At 36.6% G+C, this 19,439-nt stretch overlaps 1 protein-coding gene and 1 long non-coding RNA gene across 3 annotated transcripts; both read left to right on the top strand.

Moving 5' to 3' along the window:
• The first annotated feature begins 740 nt into the window (after nt 1–740).
• Nucleotides 741–17,377, top strand: vipr2 (vasoactive intestinal peptide receptor 2). Of its 2 annotated transcripts, XM_083529565.1 has the most exons (13): nt 741–1,419; nt 2,678–2,774; nt 3,877–3,984; nt 8,823–8,914; nt 11,982–12,079; nt 12,404–12,542; nt 13,293–13,443; nt 14,118–14,178; nt 14,361–14,430; nt 14,762–14,853; nt 15,746–15,887; nt 15,985–16,026; nt 16,253–17,377. In XM_083529565.1, exons 1-13 carry the CDS (start codon nt 1,369–1,371, stop codon nt 16,424–16,426), a joined length of 1,317 nt encoding a protein of 438 aa, XP_083385691.1. In that variant the 5' UTR covers nt 741–1,368; the 3' UTR covers nt 16,427–17,377. The 2 variants fall into 2 exon arrangements, with proteins under 2 accessions (XP_083385691.1, XP_083385692.1); XM_083529566.1 differs by lacking the exon at nt 8,823–8,914 and having other exon boundaries at nt 1,160–1,419; nt 3,877–3,923.
• On the top strand, nt 4,007–5,109 carry LOC310719646. The gene is made up of 2 exons (XR_014531543.1): nt 4,007–4,959; nt 5,068–5,109. It is a non-coding gene; the product is annotated as an uncharacterized lncRNA (long non-coding RNA).
• Nucleotides 17,378–19,439: the final 2,062 nt, after the last annotated feature.

Below are 19,439 nucleotides of genomic sequence, written 5' to 3'. Positions count from 1 at the left end.
AAGGCTGGAAATTGTGGTCTCTTATAAATTACTACATTTCTTATCATAACAACATTTTTAAAAGTAAAATACACAAACATTTAGTTAAATATTTATACAGTTTTGCAAATATTATTGAACTCTTCAGTATTTAAAAGTGTTTTTGTTGTAAAGCCAAGTTAATGTTTTAGGAGGAAAATGTAAACCACCTACAAAAATTTTGGTAAATGATTCCAATCTGTGTATAAATTGAGCAGAAATCCACAATAAGATCATATAATTCCATTTTATTTATTTACTTTAATTCAAATACTTTTTCTGATTCTCTGCTGAAACAAATTTTACAGACCAAACTGTAAGATGAATGAACATGAACCTTGGTTTACAGGTAAGAATGAGGTGAGAATTTTCACAGCATCAGCAGTAAACAAAGTAGCAGTTTAGATTTTAGCTCACTGAACTTAAACATATATATTTAATTATTACGTTTTATATACATATACATTGAGGAGGAAAATAAGCATCACATTAAGGAGATGTTCAGGAAAAGGTGTTAAGGAAGACAATGTGGAGGAACCATTCAGAACAGCAGGAAGTGTTGAGTTTAGGAGGTGTTCAGGAGGAGGACGTGTTCACTTCAGGAGGAGGTGTTCATGGGGAGGGGGTGTTTAGAAGAAGGTGTTCAGAAGGAGGTGTTTGTGAAAGCATGCAGATTTTACTGTGTCACTTCTGGCTCTTTATCTGGTGATATAAGTAAAGGCCATGATCATGAAGATTTCGCAGATAGATGGTCACTTTCACTGTTACCGTCAGGATCTTCCAGGCTCTCCATGACACTCTCTTCTGGTTTCGCGTCGCATGTTTCCGGGTCGGCGGCCAGCTTGCTGTTTTTCCCGGGCCCCCGGTTATTTAAGGAAAACAAACATATATTTATTCGCTGCCAGATAATCTTAGCGGCTCCCTAAATGTATCAGAATATTTCACACAGGTGAAAACGGCAATAATTGTGAGCTTCTGCACATGAATTAAAGTGACACCAAGCAGTGTAAAAGTTACAGATAAAACAGTATAAAGGTGAAAGGAGTGTGTATTAAATGTATTTGTGACATGCAGGATGTGTCACTGTTGCGGGTGAGTTTGTAGAGAGAGAAAGAATGAGAGAAAGAGAGAGAAAGAGAGAGAACTGTAGGAGTTACAGCTCTTTACTCTGGTCAAACCCCTTTTTTCTTCTCTCTCTCTCACTCTCTCCTCTATCCACTGCTCAGCCACACAGCAATTCTAAATTTATGATTATATTCTTTGAGTTTTCAGCATTTTATTTTAAACATCTTATTTAAAAAATCTGTGTAAATTTGAAGAGGTTTTATTGTGACTTTTCGGAGGAAAGAAATGTTCCACCTGCAGTGTTTCTGTCTTCTGCTGGTCTGCATGGCTGCCTGCGTAAGTTTTTCCTTCATTTCATACTTTTAGAATGGAATAGAGATTATTGGCCATATATATTACAGCTCTTCACACAGGTCTGCTTGTTGAGAAGTTGTCAGAGGTCAGGGCCGGTTATGATACAGTCCTCTGGAGCAGAGAGTTTTAAGGGCTGGATTATTGTTTTAAGAGTTTTATTGTATTACACATAATTTTTCAAATCTCTGATTGTTAATAAATAATTACATTAAACGTTAAAAGATCATTGCAGTTTATAAATTTTACATTCACTCTGGATTATCTTTTTATTTTTCTATATCTTTTTAACTATATGATGAAACCAGTCGACTGATCTGATCTTCAGATAAACATAAGTAATATCAGACAGTTTTTACTTTTTGAAATAAAATTGTTTTCATAAATGTACACACACACGTCATTGTTGGCATCTTGTATACAACACGATCAGTTTAAATATTTTAATGGAATGTAACTTGGACTTAATTAATTAATTTCTTACATCATACATACTGCATATAGACTATATTGTTGCCATATGTCATTGCTATTATTTGAAAAAAATTATTTTGAAAGGCTTCATAATACTTGAGAAAAATACTTTGCTGTATTTAAACAGGAGGGATTAGAGTGTAATTCACATTAAAGCATGCAGGTAAGATGAAGGAATATTGTGTGAATTCCACATTTTTTAGAAGGATTAGTATAAAACAGTGTGGTTTAGCTGTTCATCTGCTTTGATTACCTTTAAAAGTAAAATGAATAAAATACAGAATACCACTAATGAATTTCAGGGTGCGATTGTGAGAAAGTTTCAAAATGTATTAAAATGTACAAAAATGTATTTGTAATGAGATGCATTTTATGAGAAATAAAAGTTCTCTCCTTTATGTGTAAAGTTTATCAGTCTTACATGAGCCAGCAGGAGATGGTGTAGGATTAGGATGCACATTGATAAATGTACTGAACAGAATTACATGTATTATGTAATCTACATATTAAGTAGAACTGTCAGTGGATGATGGCCACAATAATGTTTATAGCTGGAATCTGACGAAACTGTCACTCTGTCATTTTGATTTCTTTATGCTTATCATCAGCACATGATTCTCGACTCTGAACTTTATCCATTCTTTGGATTAATTAAGGATCACAGTCACAACTGTGTAAAAGTTTATCCTGAGTTCACATTAATGTGGAGGGGCTGAGAGGTGGAACAGCAGAGGAACCTTTCTGATAATTTGGCTTTTTATGTGTAAAGGTTAGCGGAAGACATCCGAGCTGCCACTTCTGGTTTGAGCTGCAGTCAGCAGAGAGAAAATGTCTGTCCAAGTTGAAGAAAAGTCTGGAGATCGAAGGTATGAAGTCACAGAATCTGACAGATGATTGTTAAAATAAATTGCTGATAAACTTTTGAATGTAAATGTGTTTAAACAGATTTTATATTTATTTTTCAATAAATCATCATTTAGGTATCATATTTTAACAGCAGGATCTAGTTTTAGGGGTGCATCACTTTCTCACTTTCTCACTGTAGAAGTCATTTAGATATTTATCACCATTAGGTTTCTCTCTGTGTCTTTAGTACCTTCACACTACAAAAAAGGTAATTTAATATTCCAGAAAAGATTATTTTACCCAGAATATTACAATTATTAATGACTTTTATAGTTTCCTAGATGAATAAATTAGTATTAATGAATATATTAGATGAATAGATTCTGTAAAAAGCGTTTACAGAAATGTGTTTCTTCTCTCTTTTATATTTTTTATTTTTTGGTGTGTTGAAGCTATGAAGCTGTGATGATTTAGTATTGTGTTCTATTACTTGAACTTTGTAAATTTTTTAAATAATTCTTATTTTATAAATGACAATTAAACTGTAGATCCTTATACATTACAGATGTTTCTTTTACTATACTCCTGAATCCAGAGAATTTCTGTTAACTTTAATGCTTTAGTTTATAATGTGTCAGATGTTGTGGGAACTTCTGGGAAACTTTTCCTTGCTACAGTCACTACTGACTTGCTCATTAGGGATTTCCATATCCACAATTATAAATTTTTTTTAATCCAAATGCAGTTAAAAGTGCGGGAGATTTTTGACTTTTTATTGAATAAACAAATCCTTGTGTATCTCTACCAACAAAAGAGCTCCTGGTCTTCATCAGAAATGATGTAATTATGAGGTAATTGTTAGACTTTCGAGTGAAGAAAAAATAAAATACAGTAAATTTAACGTTAAAGTTAAAGTTAAAGTTTAATTTTCAGTTTTCCATCTGAAAAGTAAAAAAAAAAAAAGGTTCTGTTTAAACATCTGCAGAACCCAGAATTCTTTCCTCTCACCATAATAGGCCTCAGACATTAACTGACTAACTCATTTCTATGCCCTGTAGATCTTAATGTTGTATATCCCTGTAGTTTTAATGTTGTTTGTTTAATGTGTGTTCCTGTCCACAGGTTGTTCTGGCATGTGGGACAACTTTTCCTGTTGGCACCATGCAGAGGTTGGTGAAGTGGTCACTAATCCATGTCCAGAGGCTCTGAAAAACCTCTTTGGTCAAGATGGTAATTATACCTGCACTATGGGTTCTGTGATATCAGAAATCACAACAGCGAGTAAGGAAAGAGAAGAACAAAAATGGTAACAATTGGAGAGTTTCTGTCTTAGAGGCCAATAATGTATGCTTTTTTTCTCACATGCTGACACTGTTTTGTGTGTGTGTGTGTGTGTGTGTGTGTGTGTGTGTGTGTGTGTGTGTGTGTGTGTGTGTGTGTGAGAGAGAGACATGTGTTTGCATGAGTGTGTAACTATTTCAAAGTGGACACACTCTGAATTGAACAAATGTTACATTGATGTGTGTTCAATTATGGACACAATGTTTAGTTTATTTTATACTCATTGCGAGATGTGTGCCATATTATTTAGCTGGGTTAGGGTTTCTACTGAGATCAGTCTAATTACAGTTAAAATTACAGGTAGTCCCAGAGTTACGATGGTTTGACTTTTATTTGACAATTATTTGATCTTAGGATGACAATAGCAATATGAAAAAAATCTTAAATATATTTACATTTTTGTGCATCGTTTAAATTTTTATACAATATGTTGGGATGCTGCCTGGATGTAAACATCTCATGCCTTGCTCTCGCCAGCAGTCAACAGTTGTTGTCTCTGTCTCTTGTTTAGTTGTCTCTGTCAATTCAATTCAATTCAATTCAATTCAATTCAATTCAATTCAGTTCAGTTCAATTCATGTTTATTTGTGTTGCGCTTTTAACAATGAACATTGTCTCAGAGCAGCTTTACACAGATAATGTGGAGATAAAAAATGAAGATGTTCTTTATAAGTGTAAGTTTGTCCCTGATGAACAAGTCGGTGGAGTCTGTGGTGAAGGAAAAACTCTCTGAGATGCAGAATGAAGAAACCTTGAAAGGAACCAGACTCAAGAGGGAACCTCATCCTCATCTGGGTGCCACCGAATGTCCATTTATTACAGATAAACGATGTTGAGGTGCAGTGATGGAGATCAGAGCAAACTGTAGTCCTGAGTCAGTGTAGCAGACTGTTGAAATTAACTACAGTCCAAATCCTCAAAGCTCCTGTTCTTACTCCGGAATTTCATGGAAACACCCAAGGCGTTGATGAGAAACATCACCAGCTGCACAGAGTCGCCTCCAATCGAAGAGAACACTATCCAGAGGCAGACCAGGATGAAGTGGGAAGATCCACGGAGGGATGAGGAGCAGGAACAGTGATCACTGGAACCTCAGGATCATGTTTATCTCACCTGAGAGAGAGAGAGAGAGAGAGAGAGAGAGAGAGAGAGAGAAGAGGGGTGACAGAAAGAGAAGCATATGGATTATTAAGTCTCCTTATTGTTGTATGAAAGTTAATGTCACTGCAGGCCATTATAAATATTTGGTCATGCCATTCTGACTGGAGCGTTCCAGCGGTATTCCAGGTCCTGGTTAACCTCTTAGCCTTCAGCGCCGTGTCAGTGTGACCGATATCCCATTGTTCGGAGGTGTTAATGGTTAGCAATAGATTAAATGAAAAGGGAAAAGAGTAACCATGACTAACTATACATCATTCTAAAGCTCTAAGCCTCAAGCATCACTTTTCATGTTTTTCAATGGAAATGTATTTGCTGAAACTGCAGTACACACATACAACATGCATAAAAAATGCACTACTTATATTATTATTGTAATAATGAGTCACAAACACATCCACTGCTGCAAATCCTGGTTTATTAGGAAAGATGAGGCTCCACTGAACAACATGCCGTAAAGCATTTTTGCTCCAACCAAACAATAGTGTTGTAATTTAGATGGTTATTCTTTTGTTGACATCACAATACTTCGGTTGGTGTATTGCATAATCAACGACATCTTGGTGGTGAAAAGATAAATATGGCTGGTAGAATATAGTGTTACAAAACAAATGAGACAACGCAATAAAAAAAATTATAAAAAAATACAGTAAAAGAGGCAAAATCTCGGACTTGAGTCTACACTCTATAGGCAGGTGTCTGTTCTGCACCACTTATCATTTTAAACCTTTTATTTCCAGCCAATAGCATTATGGAACCAAAATGATTGATGTTGAATGTATTCAATGAGTGCAGGATTCTAACGATATATGGGAGGATTTAATTCCCCACGAGTTCTTTGTTTTATTACTCTTTACAAACTCTTAGTAAACAAACAGAGAAGCATGTGCACATGAACCAGGAACTGGATGCAGCTCTTGGTTCTGCAGAAACAGCTGTTTCCAGCTCGTGCTAACTGAGCTTTGTTTACAAAAAAATAAATAAATAAACAGTAAAATAAGTTGGTTTATCTGAGATTTGCACAAAGCAGCGATAAGGGAAAATATTATTGGGGGCCGAGTAACAACAGAGACTTGTTCATCACATCTGCATGGGGATGGAAAATCTGAGCCTATTTTACATCTGTAAGTTAAAATATATTTCCCTTTACAGTTTTATATGAGGTTATATGTTTTATTGCCCATTTGTTTTTATAAGAGAAATGCTTGAAAAGTGTGTGTGTGTGTGTGTGTGTGTGTGTGTGTGTGTGTGTGTGTGTGTGTGTGTGTGTGTGTGTGTGTGTATTGTTGGGATTGGAATGGGTGCACATCAATATGAATGGCCATGACAGTAAAACAATAGCTTGTCTGGCTACCTGGTCATCAATATAAATGCCATGAACTCAATATCAATAGCCAAACATTTATCTCACCCACCTGCTTCAAAACCAATTGTATGTGAAGGCAGAGAAGTGCGAATTTCATGTTTTCAGCACATCCTTTCTGAGCCTCATCTTGGCTTCTGGGAGTGTGCGTATCCTGCCTGGATACGGGCTGGCAGGGAATGGCAGAGACATGCAAGCAACTACCGAAATTCCTATGTATCGCTTACTTTTACTGAAAGTTCATCCAGGCTTTTAGTTCCATCGAAGCTCCCCTGCTTCAACTCACCTCCACTCTTTTTCAATCTCCACGCCATTTTACTGGAACTCAGAGGCCGAACTGGCCTTTCAAAGATCCTTTTCACTTCCACTTCTATCCTTACCCTGCCTGACCGGTCTCAGCAAATCGTAGAAGTTGATGCCTTGGACAAAGGAGTGTGCCGTCCTGACCCAAAGAGGGGTCAAGGACAACCACCTCCATTGATGTGCCTTCTTCTCGCGCCATCTTACCCCCGCCGAGCAGTACTACTTTATCAGGGACTGAGAGCTTCTGGTTTAAAGAGTGGCACCATTAGTTGGAGGGCGCAGAGCACCCCTTCTTTGTGTGAACTGACCACCACAATATAGAGTAGGAGGTAGGGAAGGTAGGCAAATTCCTCAGCCATATTCTTCCACTATCCCTCTCGGTCAGAGCCACTTCTGTACAGCCCACCCCGGACGGCTGCCCTGAGGGGAGACTTTATGTTCCTTACCGGCTTTTCTGCCACCCGGCACTCCTCAAACTTTGTCCCTTTTGCAGCAATGCTTTTAGTGGCCCACTCTCAAGGAAGATGTTTAGCATTTTGTGGCTGCCTGCTTTACTTGCGCCTAGCACAAGACCCCTAGAGCTGAAAATGGACAGATTCAAAGGCTCAAGCCATGTTTGGATACGGCCCTCAGCATCTTTTGTGCTGATGACAACGAGTCTTGGTCGTCACAATTGATATGGGCTGAATATGCCCAAAACATTCTCCTGTCCAGAGCCAACGGTTATCATCCACCCGCCTTGGTTAGCTGCTGCCACCGTGCCTGGCGGAAGACCTGGGGTGCTCTCCTCGGGTCCTCCTATTCCTATGCTCGCTAGACCAACCACATGCGCAGACCGGCACCCGCATACCGTTCTGGCCAAAGGGTATGGGTTTCCACCAAGGACCTTCCCCTTAAAGCCATATGCCAGAAACTAGCCCCTCACTTAATAGGACCATTTCCCATCTCTAAGGCCCTTAACCCAGTGGTGGTCTACCTCCTTCTTATAGCTGAAGTTATCTTTGTGGAGAGCAACAATTCTAATTCTCAAATCTATAGAGAGTTCTTTGCTATGTGGTGCCATGTTGAACATCCAGTGGTCAGTATGAGAGAATTGCAAATTTTAACTGTCAAGCAGACAAAAACATGAACATTACGAATAGGATGTCGCTTTTCATGGTTACACCACATACAGCTGTTATCACTTATGGTGTACTTACTTTTGTTGCCAGTGATTTAGACTAATGACTGTATGTTGAGTTATTTTTAGAGGACAATAAATTTGTATTGTTATACAAGCTGCACATTGACTACTTTAAAATATATCCAAGTTTCATTTCTATAGTATGTCCCCTGCTAAAATGGTTGCTGAAATGTGAGGGGTTAATAAATATATCCGTACCATGAATTTGTTCGTAAGTTGTTACTTTGTTTGTTAATGACTACAATAACGAATCTCCTATTGATGTGAGAGCTATAAATACTATCAAATAAACAATACAATATACTAAAATAAAATGAAATAATCGAAATACTGTTTACAATATATTGTATTAAATAATAAAATAAAAGAAATTAATAAAAAAAGATTTACTTTAACCCCTAACCCTAACCCTAACCCTAACCCTAACCCTAACCCTAACCCTAGTCCAGTGCGCATCATGTAGACTCGTTATGGTCGACACACACACACACACACACACACACACACACACACACACACACACACACACACACACACACACACACACACACACGTGTGTGTGTGTGTGTGTGTGTATACATTACTACTCAGGGGTGGATTTTATGTAGTGTATCTCTACTTTAATTCAACTACATGGTTTGTGTTCTTCAGGGGTTTACTTTAAATACTTTTTTATTCTGTCATGTTTTTACACAAATGTACTGCTTGTTTACTTTTCAGGGAACATTAGCAGAAACTGCACAACTAATGGCTGGTCAGACTTATATCCCAGTATCAACAGTGTATGTTTTTCTGAAACCAAACCAAACAAGGTGAGAATAGTGTACACAAAGGAGAAAAATACCAAGACAGACATTAGTGTGCAATGCAAAAAATGACATATATATTTTTTATTGTGTATTGTGAAAAGTGAATTAACAAATGAAAATCAAAGCAATATTTGGTATGACTACCCTTTGGCTTTAAACCAGCATGAATTCAAAAGGTTAGGGATATTGTAGGATCAGAGTCCGGTGTATGATTAACCAATTCTACCAAACAGGTGTTAATGATTAATTTCATATGAAGTAATTAAGTGAAACAGAAACAGCTGTGGAGGAGCGTCAGGAGTCACAAGATGTGCTTCTCTTAATTTTAAGGAAGCACAAAGAACCAGGCGATGTTGAGAAGTGTAGATGCAGTGTTCGGCCAAGGAACCTTAATGTAGCTGATGAAAGAAACATCATGCTTTCTTCCCTTCAACATCCAAAAATGTCCAGCAGTGCCATCAGCAAAGACCTGGCAGAAACCATTGGGACCCAGGTACAAGTCTAAAAGCTTTTATTGTTATTTTAACCATATATAGCTGATGTTGTAGACAGTGAAATGAGATGTTTTTCCAGAATCTTGGTGCTACATGAAACAACACAGAGCTAAATCACACAACATAGAGCTACAGAACACAGAGTTAAGGACCAAATTAAGTGTCCTTGCCACATAAAATGCATCATGTGCAATTGAGTGCAAACATTGCAGACAAAACTCACAAAACAGTGTAGGACAAATACACAAAACACATTATAGCGGCGCCAGTAAACCTACTTTATAATGTGTTATACAGTACAATGTGCAAAAGAGAGGCCTATAAACAAAAGTGTATTTGTAAATAAACACAAGATGTAAATAAAAGGCTGTGCAAAACAGCAACAGCAGCAATCAAGTAGATTGTAAACAGTTATATAGTTATAATGATTAATAATATAAAATGAGTGGTGCTGAAGACATGTATGTGTTAATCAAAATGAGTGAGGGATTGTTTGAGTTTAGATTTGTAACAGTTCAGTAACACACAGTTGAGATTGTGTGTATGTGTGAGCTTCAGTTTCAGGTAAATTCCGTGCTGTTGTGCACAGTCTGGATGTGAGGCTTGAATTCTTCTAAATGGTAGGAGAGTGAGAAGTGTGTGTGAGGGGTGTGTGGGGTCATCAACAAATAAACCCATCGACTGTCTGGAGAAGTCTGAACAGAAGTAGTCTTCATTAATGCAGCCAAAAGGCCAAATCTTCAACATGGAAACGAGGCTAAGAAGCTCAACTACTGTATGCACAAAAACATAGGAATTCGGGGCAGAAAAATAGCAGCAGGTGCTCTTGACTAATGAGTCAAAATTAGAAATAATTGGCATTGGTTCAGGGAGCATGTCTGCAAATGGAGTTGGAAATTTGGTCAGGATTAATGGAATCCTCAAAGATGATAAATACATGCAGATACTTGTCCATCATGCATTACAATCAGAATACCACTGTCTGATTGACACTGAATTCATTTTGCAGCATGAAAAAACCCAAAACACACAGCCAACATTATTAGGAACTATCTTTAGTGTAGAGAAGTGCAAAGAGTCATGGAAGCAATACTTTTGGCCCCTACAGGGTCCTGAGCTGAACATCATTGAGTCTGTCTGGGATTACATTAAGAGACAGAATGATTTGAGGGGCCTACATTCACAGAAGATCTGTGGTTAGTTTTTCAAGATTTTTGTAACAACCAACCTGAGTTCTTTTAAAGAATGTGTGCAAGTGTACCTATAAGGATTGATTTTTGCAGGTGAAGAATGGTCATACCAAATATTGATTTAATTTGGATTTCTATTCTGTTCATTTACTTTCTATTTTGTTAAGTGAAATAATTAATTATTAACACTTCTAATTCTGAAAGAATTTTTACTGTACAGCATTTTTCTTACACACACACACACACACACACACACACACACACACACACACACACACACACACACACACACACATGTATATGTGGCTTTTTTATTTTTGGGATTCTATGTATTACAGTAAATTCTTAATTTTTAAAGTAAGAGATTTTGGGTTACATTGAAAGTGTAATAGATGTTTCTTTGCACTTGGAAAATCATCAAAATATGTTCCTTTGTTTTTTTATTTCCTCAATTTGTCTTTTACACATTAATAACTAAACTAAATGTCTCTTGAGAGGAGATCAAACATCTGTGGATGGAGACCTGAATTACCTTTCATGTCTTATGCTCTGTGCCTTCACACAATTTTGATATGAAACATGCTGCTGACCTTTCACAGGATCTAGTGCTATATTTATGTCACCCTCCATGAGACTCCACAGATACTTTCCATAGGCATTTCCCCAAAACACATTCCATAGAAGGTTCTTGATTTTTCTCTGCCAACATGTAAGTGCATGGCTTTATTTCTGTACCTGTCCTGCCTTCAGCAAAGAGGCTGGTTCCTGTCTCACCATAACACATCTTCAGGTCTGCACAGTGAATCTTGTCCATGTTATTTCTGAATAAATGTGATGATCATGTTTTTGCTGGTTATTTGTTAAAATGTGATGTTGCTTTATATTATTTATATTTGAAACAGTGTCTGTAACTCAGTTTTATTAAATGGAATATCACATTTCACAATTACTTTAATTAATAAATATCTATCAGCATAAACACACATATATACACATAGACACACAGACATAGCAATTAAAGACTGATTCTGATTCAGTGTGGCCATGTGACTGTGTGAATGTGTATTTGTGACAAAATGTGTGATTATGTGTGAATGTATGTGTGTTTAAGCTTGTGTGTGTGTGTGTGTGTGAGAGAGAGAGAGAGAGAGAGTGTGGCAGGTTTTTGTAAGGTATATTGAAGAATGTTGTTTATAGAGGAGGCTCAGTACTCTCATCTCTCACTGAAGCCTCAGTCTCAGCCTTTGCTCTCTATGTTCTTCTCTGATAAACTTACATTTGCAAAATGTTTTCTTGAATCTGTCTCTTAACTGTGATTTACTTTACTGTGATCTTAAAGGAATTAACATTAAAAATGACTCTCTACTTTTTAAATTGTTTAAGCAGCAGGTGTTTTACATGGTGGTGAAGACACTGTACACACTGGGGCATAGTCTTTCTCTCATCGCTCTTCTCACTGGCAGTGCCATCCTATGTCTTTTCAGGTGTTTACACACACACATGCGCACACACATGCGCACACACATGCGCACACACACACACACACTGCTCTGGCAGAGGTAATAGTTTAACATTTTAATATTTGGCTGTATTTTTTAACACACCATGATTTAGTTTTTTTTTTTTTTTTTTTTTTTACACGGAGTCTAAACACTGGGCTTTTCTTTCTGTCTTGTCCAGATACTGTTTATATGACTGAGGGTGAAATTGTAAAGTAAATTAAGAATCGCCTAACTTTTAGCTCTTAGGGAATTTGGCATTTATCTTGGAGAGCATAAGCAGTTTAATATTTTACTCCATATCTATAGGAAGCTCCACTGCACCAGGAACTACATTCATCTCAATCTGTTCTTCTCCTTCATCCTGAGATCTGTTGCCGTGTTGACTAAAGACGCCATTTTGTTTTCTCACAGCGAGAACACACAGTGTGACAAACAGCCCTCTCTGGTGAGTACATGTATAGAATATGGCTAGAAAAGTATGGACTCATGACCTTCACACCCATATGTCCTTGTTGAACAGCCCATTTTTCAGATGTACTCTTCCTTTGCTGTTATAATAAGCTCCACTATTTGTATTAGTTTTTAAAGTAGCTGTGGAGATCTGTCCATTAATCCACAAGAACATTAATGAGGTCAGACATCTGGGGTGAAGTCATATGTGAAGGACACTTTATGGAGCTCGCTTTTTGTACAGGCTAGTTGTTTTACTGGAACAGCGTTTGTGAATATTAGTATATTAGAAATTGTAATGTTACAGCATACCAAGGCATCCCCCACCCCAACACACACACACACACACACACACACACACACACACACACACAAAAGTGACAAATAAAATTAATTTACCGGTTTGTTTTCTGTGGCTCTTCTCACTGATCACCTTTTTTCTCATGATGAAATATTTCTATCATTATGAGAATGGTCTCTTACTTAGACACTGCTCACTACCTCCGTTACCAAAATACATGCTGAGTCAAGATCTTCAAGAAGAACTGTTATTAATCAATCCAGAACAGTTTCACAGAATCGGTCACAAAGTAAATAAAAGCTGATTTGGTGATTTGTGACCATAAAACTTTTTTTTTCCACTCTAGCTTTAGCATGTTTTTATAATCTGATTATTTATTATAGTATAATTTTTTTTTACATGATTTTAGAGACAATGCTGTTGTTTTCTGTGTCTTTTCCTCAGATCGGGTGCAAAGCCAGTCTGGTCAGTTTTCACTATTTCATTATGGCTAATTTCTTCTGGCTGCTGGTGGAGGGACTGTACCTTCACACTTTGCTGATGGTGATCTTCTTCAGGAATCACCACTTTCTCATTTATATCTTTATTGGATGGGGTACATCTCTTCACACCATCTAACAATATATACCACCTTAAATAGCTCTCAGTGTATTAGATTTTTTTTTTGTTACCACATTTTCCTATTATGATAAAACCAGAATAGAGATAATAAATGTAAACACACACACACACACACACACACACACACACACACACACACACACACACACACACACACACACACACACACACACACACACACATTTTCTCTCCCTCTCTCTCCATCCTCGTGCTTTCTCATTTTCTTTTATACTTGCATCTCCTGAGCCAGAAGAGTAATGACAAAAAAAAAACTGTGTGTGTGTGTGTGTGTGTGTGTGTGTGTGTGTGTGTGTGTGTATGTGTGTGTGAGAGAGAAATAGAGTCAATAATGTATTTGCAACAAAATCTCTGGCTTTTTTCCCTGGCTTACAGATTCAAAGTGCCATTATTTATCAGCAGATTAAAGCTGCTGTCCAACAGATAAATGAAACTGAGGCACACACACACACACACACACACACACACACACACACACACACACACACACACACACACACACACACACACACAGTTTAAACTCTGCAATAATTTCACTTAAACCACGTTATTTTAAACATACTACAAAGTTAATAATCCACATTTTTTTTTTTATTATAAATGAAATTAGTTTTCTCTTCTTTCGGCCAGGATTTCCAACAGTGTTTGTGACAGCGTGGATCATTTGTAGGATTTATTTGGAGAACACAGGGTGAGTATGAACCCAGCATGCACTTCAGATACACTAAAATTCAGTATTGAATATGTGGACATATTCATTTGGTGTAAAAATAAACAATGAGCTTTGATATTAAATTATTACTTTATGAATTTAATTAAAATTAATGAGATGATTAAATAATCAATTGTAAATCTGTTCATCTCTGTAAACAGATGCTGGGAAAGAAATGAAGCCACGATTCCTTGGAGAGTGATTGACTGGCCAGTCATGGCTTCTGTTATAGTAAGACCTTTTTTGTAACACTTTTTATAGGTCTTTTTTTATTATCACTATGACTGGAAATAATTCATTACTGCTACTAAAACGATGTAATAACATTCTTTATGAAAAGAAAAATGCATTATATTTATTAATAATAATAATAATAATAATAATAATAATAATAATAATAATAATAATAATAATAATGACCAGAATGTAGAAATGAAAAGCTGTTGTGCTCAATAATCCTTTTAAAACACTATTCACAGCAAATAATTTTTTATATCTTTAAAAGAAGCGATTAGAGTTTGATTTAAACAACTGATTTCTCCATCTTTCTGTCTCTGCTCAGATCAACTTCATTCTGTTCATAAACATTATTCAGATTCTGGTTCAGAAGCTGCGTTGCCCAGATGTGGGAGGAAATGACCAGAGTCAGTACAGGTAAGGTTCAGGGTTTAACTTCACCTCACCTCTTTTGTTCTTTGTGTCTCACTCTTATTCTGTGTTCTGATGGTAAGTGTAGTGTCTGTCTGCATCTTTGCCTCTTTGTATGAATCTGCCACAAGGTTTGGTAAGCATTAGTTTTTAGCACAATCTTTTTCTTCTTTAATCCTGTCCATCCTCGTCACTCCCAACGAAAACCTTAACATCTTCAGCTCTGCTACCTCCAGTACCCTTCTATCACAAATCACTCCTGCTATCACTCTTCTCCACCCACTCCACCCTGCCTGCACTCTTCTCTTTACTTCTCTAACACACTCTCCATTACTCTGCACTGTTGACCCCAGGTACCTGAACTCCTCCACCTTCTCCACCTCTTCTCCCTGCAACCGCACCCCTCCACTGCCCTCCCTCTCATTCACACACATGTACTCTGTCTTACTCTTACTGACTTTCAGAGCCGATCCTTGATGCAGCCCAACCTCCACCTTGAACCAGTCTGTCGTTCCCACTGCACACTTAGATGCTGTCACACTGTCCTCATACATGTCCTGCACCACCCTCACATACTTCTCTGACACACCAAACTTCCTCATAGTATACCAGCACAATAATTAGCACAATAATCTCAATAATAAGTTGTTGAATGTTTGTAATATTAATGTTGAATAGTAATTAGCAAATGAACTGGTTAAATGTTTTAATTGATCAAAACAGGGTGAAAGTCAAGTCAAGGTCAAAGACCTGAAATAGTTTTTTTCACTAGCTTCTTTGGAGTTTAAAGATTATATTTAGACCTGAAAATTCACTTGAAAGACGAAACTGGCCACATTGTTCTTTTAAAGATTTGCTTAATATGTTTACCAAAATGCTGTATTTTTTGTTTTTGTAGGAGGCTGGCAAAATCAACGCTGCTTTTGATCCCACTCTTTGGGGTTAACTATGTGGTGTTTGTGTACATGAGAGAAGAGAGCCAAAGTGACATATTTAAAGAATATAAAATATTTTTTGACCTTGGTTTTGGTTCTTTCCAGGTATTGATATGTATGAAATATTCATAAAAAATTATCATAATTATTATTTATTGTCCTGAAATCCCGATTCTTCTAGATTGTTATGCATTTTCCACAGGGATTGATTGTTGCTGTTTTATATTGCTTTCTCAACAGTGAGGTGAGAGTCTATGTGATGAGATTATGTTTTGTGTTGTCAGTTGAGAGTTTAAGGACTCTTAATGTAGTAAATTGTTGAATATTTGTATAATTTAATGAAACAGATCAACTTGTATTTTCAACTTTGAATTTGAAAGTGAACCTTATCTTTAACTTGAATATTTGAATGGGCAAAACTTCAGTATCCAGTTGCTGAACATTTATCTTTGTGTGTGTGTGTTTTGAAGGTCCAGAATGAGCTAAAGAGGAAGTGGAGAAGTGTGTGTCTGAAGCGTTACATTGGCAGAGACTACCAATTGCGGAGTTCATCCATCTCTAGAAATGGCACAGACAATGTTTCACTTTTCCTTTGTAACTCTAGAACTCAGTCCTTCCTCCAGACCACTGAATCCACTGTGTGAGCCTGGACACACACACACACACACACACACACACACACACACACACACACACACACACAACCAGCTGTACAGAAAATTAGTATATAGGAGGTCAAGTAAACTTTTTTCTTTATGTTAGATAAGAATGATAAGGTTGAAATCTTAAGGATGGTAAAGCTGAAAAATTTTATTTTATTAAATTTTTTTTTAAAATTATTATATTTCTTACTGTCTTCTCTACTGCTGGACCTTTTGAGTCATTTTGTAATCACTTAATATTTTAAGTAAATAGATTTAGGAATGCATGGTATATTACTTGATTCAACGACGCCAAGTTGACATTTAGGCCTTAAAGGCCAAGTTTCAGTGATTGTTTGAATAAAATACAATTTTAATATATAGTGTTGAGGAATTCACATTAATGGAGGGCACACAGTCTGTTCATATTACATTTAAATCAATTTTAAAGAATTGAAAGATACAATATTTACAACTGAAAAGTTCAGCGTTGTGAGTAAATGTCTGAAAGTTTCTCTAAAAATAATATTACTTACAGATTTAAAGGGCTTTAAATACAGTGACTTCATATTAAAGAAATACATAAATAAATACTATTCAAGGATTTTATGCATGGAATAGAATTCTGCTGTTGACATATGACAGAAATTGTAAACAAGTTTAATAACGTAAAATAATATTTTGAAATTTTTCTCTAATCCAAAAAAATGCTGAAAATGCTCATTAGCTTTAATTAAGGTACAAAGAATAGAGTTTTGCATTCAGAATACTTGTACATATATAAACACATTTTTTAAATTTGTTTGGTTATTTTTCCAGAGTGTGTACTTTATATTTATTCTTATATTCTATTTTTATTTTCCAAGTTTACATGTTGGACATTTGCAAAAAGCATTTCACTACATGTCGTACTCTGTATAAATGTGTATATGACTAATAAAATTTTTATTTTAATTTGGCTTTGACTTTTAACAGCAACAAAAGTTGTTAAAAGACACATAGAGAGGGTTAGGGTTAGAGGGTTAGGGTTAGGGGTTAGGGTTAGGTTAGGGTTAGGGTTAGGCTTTGGGTCAGGGTTAGGGTAGGGTTTAGGGGTTAGGGTTAGGGTTAGAGGGTTAGGTTTTGGGTTACTGTTATTGTTAGGGTTTAGGGTTAGGGTTACATTTAGGGGTTAGGGTCAGGGTCAGGGTTAGGGTTAGGGTTTAGAGTTAGAGTGGGTTAGGGTTAAGGGTTAGGGTCAGGGTTAGGGTTTGGGCTAGGGTTAGGGTTAGGGTTAGGGTTAGAGGGTTAGGGTTAGGGTTGGATCAAGTTCACTAACCCTAACCCTCATTGTTTTTTTCACCCAAATAATTCGAGTTTGGGGGTTAGGGTTAGGGCAAATGCACAAGATGAGATGCACTAGGGTTAGGGTTGGGGTTAGGGTTAGTGCACTTGGATGAAGTGCACTTGGATGAAGTGCACTTGGATGAAGTGCACTAGGTGAAGTCCACTAGATGAAGTGCTCCAGGTGAAGTTTACTAGGTGAAGTCCACTAGATGAAGTGCACTAGATTAAGTGCACTAGATTAAGTCCACTAGATTAAGTGCACGGACCCCTTACCCTCATTGTTTTTTTCCCCTTTTTTCCAAGTGGGGATGGGGGGGTTGAGGGTTAGTTCTTGGATTTAGGGTTAGAGTTGGGGTTAGGGTTAGGGTTAGCACACTAGATGTTTAAGTATTTTTTAAGTTTGAATTCGAGATATAGACCAGCCCAAAACCCCTTGATGTGCACTGGCCTTCTCCAAGTCACTAAGCACTCACACCACATCTCTGCCACTTTAAAGTGCCAAACCCTAAGTGCCAAAAAATAGCCTCTTGTAGTTCTTTCCCCTTTTTTCCCCCAAAAAAGGTGAAGTGCACTAGATGAAGTGCACTAGATGAAGTGCACTAGGTGACGTGCACTAGGTAAAGTGCACTAGGTCAAGTGCACTAGATCAAGTGCACTAGATCAAGTGCACTAGATTAAGTGCACTAGGTGAAGTGTGCAATTAGAAGTGCACTAGGTGAAGGGTTAGGTTTAGGGGTTAGGGTTAGGGTTAGGGTTAGCATAATAGAATTTTAAGTATGCATACTAAATTTTTAAGTCTGCATACATAGACCAGCCCAGAGCCCTTGTTGTGCACTGGCTTTCTCCAAGTCACTAAACACTTACACCACACACCACCTCCGCCACCGGAAATAAGTGCCAAAACAATTGCCAATTGCCGAACCCTAGTGTTCTGGAACAAGATTAACGTTACATATTCTTTATTTTGTGTTTAATTTGATAACACATTTAATTATTTAATGTCTGTAATTCCTTAATGTTATCCATGTCACTAATTATCCTGTTCAATTTATTTAACGGTTTCTACCTCCATCTAGTGGCAAGTTCTAAAGTTGCTGTTATTCTGTGATTTCTGGTATTCACGTGAATCAGGAAGTAATGATTGCTCCATGTGGGCATCGGTAATTATGGCCTTCTTTAATCGCCATATATTTTTGTAATCTTTAACCCTGCAACAGCATTGCTTGTAAGTATTTATTTAATTGACATTGATGTGCATTATATCTGAATACAAATGTAAATTATTATGGTTTAAGATCATTATTAATAACTTTCCATCCGGCTATTGCATTAGCCACATTGTGCATTTGCGTCATATGTATTTATTATTTACATTATAAAATGTTACGTTTATTCGCAAACAATGCAGAATATTACATTATTGTGGATGTTGTTGACACAATGCTGTAATTGTTGGTAATTCCTGGACATTATTATTATTATTATTATTATTATTATTATTATTATTATTATTATTATTATTATTATTCATAATAATAATAATAGTAATAATAATAATAATAATATTATTATTGTTATTATTATCATTAATAAAATGTTTATTTGTTTATTTGTAATTTCACTCCATACACATGTCATCAATCCTGTGGGCAAATAAACTTGTCTTCAGAGTCATGTGAGAGAAGGGAGT

Source organism: Silurus aristotelis, assembly GCF_946808225.1.
Source record: "Silurus aristotelis genome assembly, chromosome: 25".
Classification (NCBI taxonomy): domain Eukaryota; kingdom Metazoa; phylum Chordata; class Actinopteri; order Siluriformes; family Siluridae; genus Silurus; species Silurus aristotelis.
The sequence above is the reverse complement of the archived record's forward strand: the minus strand, read 5'-3'. Positions and strand labels throughout refer to the sequence as shown.

Excerpts from the sequence above, each read along its gene's own strand:
- vipr2 (XM_083529565.1), top strand. The coding sequence starts at position 1,369 with ATGTTCCACCTGCAGTGTTTCTGTCTTCTGCTGGTCTGCATGGCTGCC. Across the intron at positions 12,543-13,292 it reads GTGACAAACAGCCCTCTCTG|ATCGGGTGCAAAGCCAGTCT; the intron begins GTGAGTACATGT and ends TCTTTTCCTCAG. Across the intron at positions 16,027-16,252 it reads ATTGCTTTCTCAACAGTGAG|GTCCAGAATGAGCTAAAGAG; the intron begins GTGAGAGTCTAT and ends TGTGTTTTGAAG.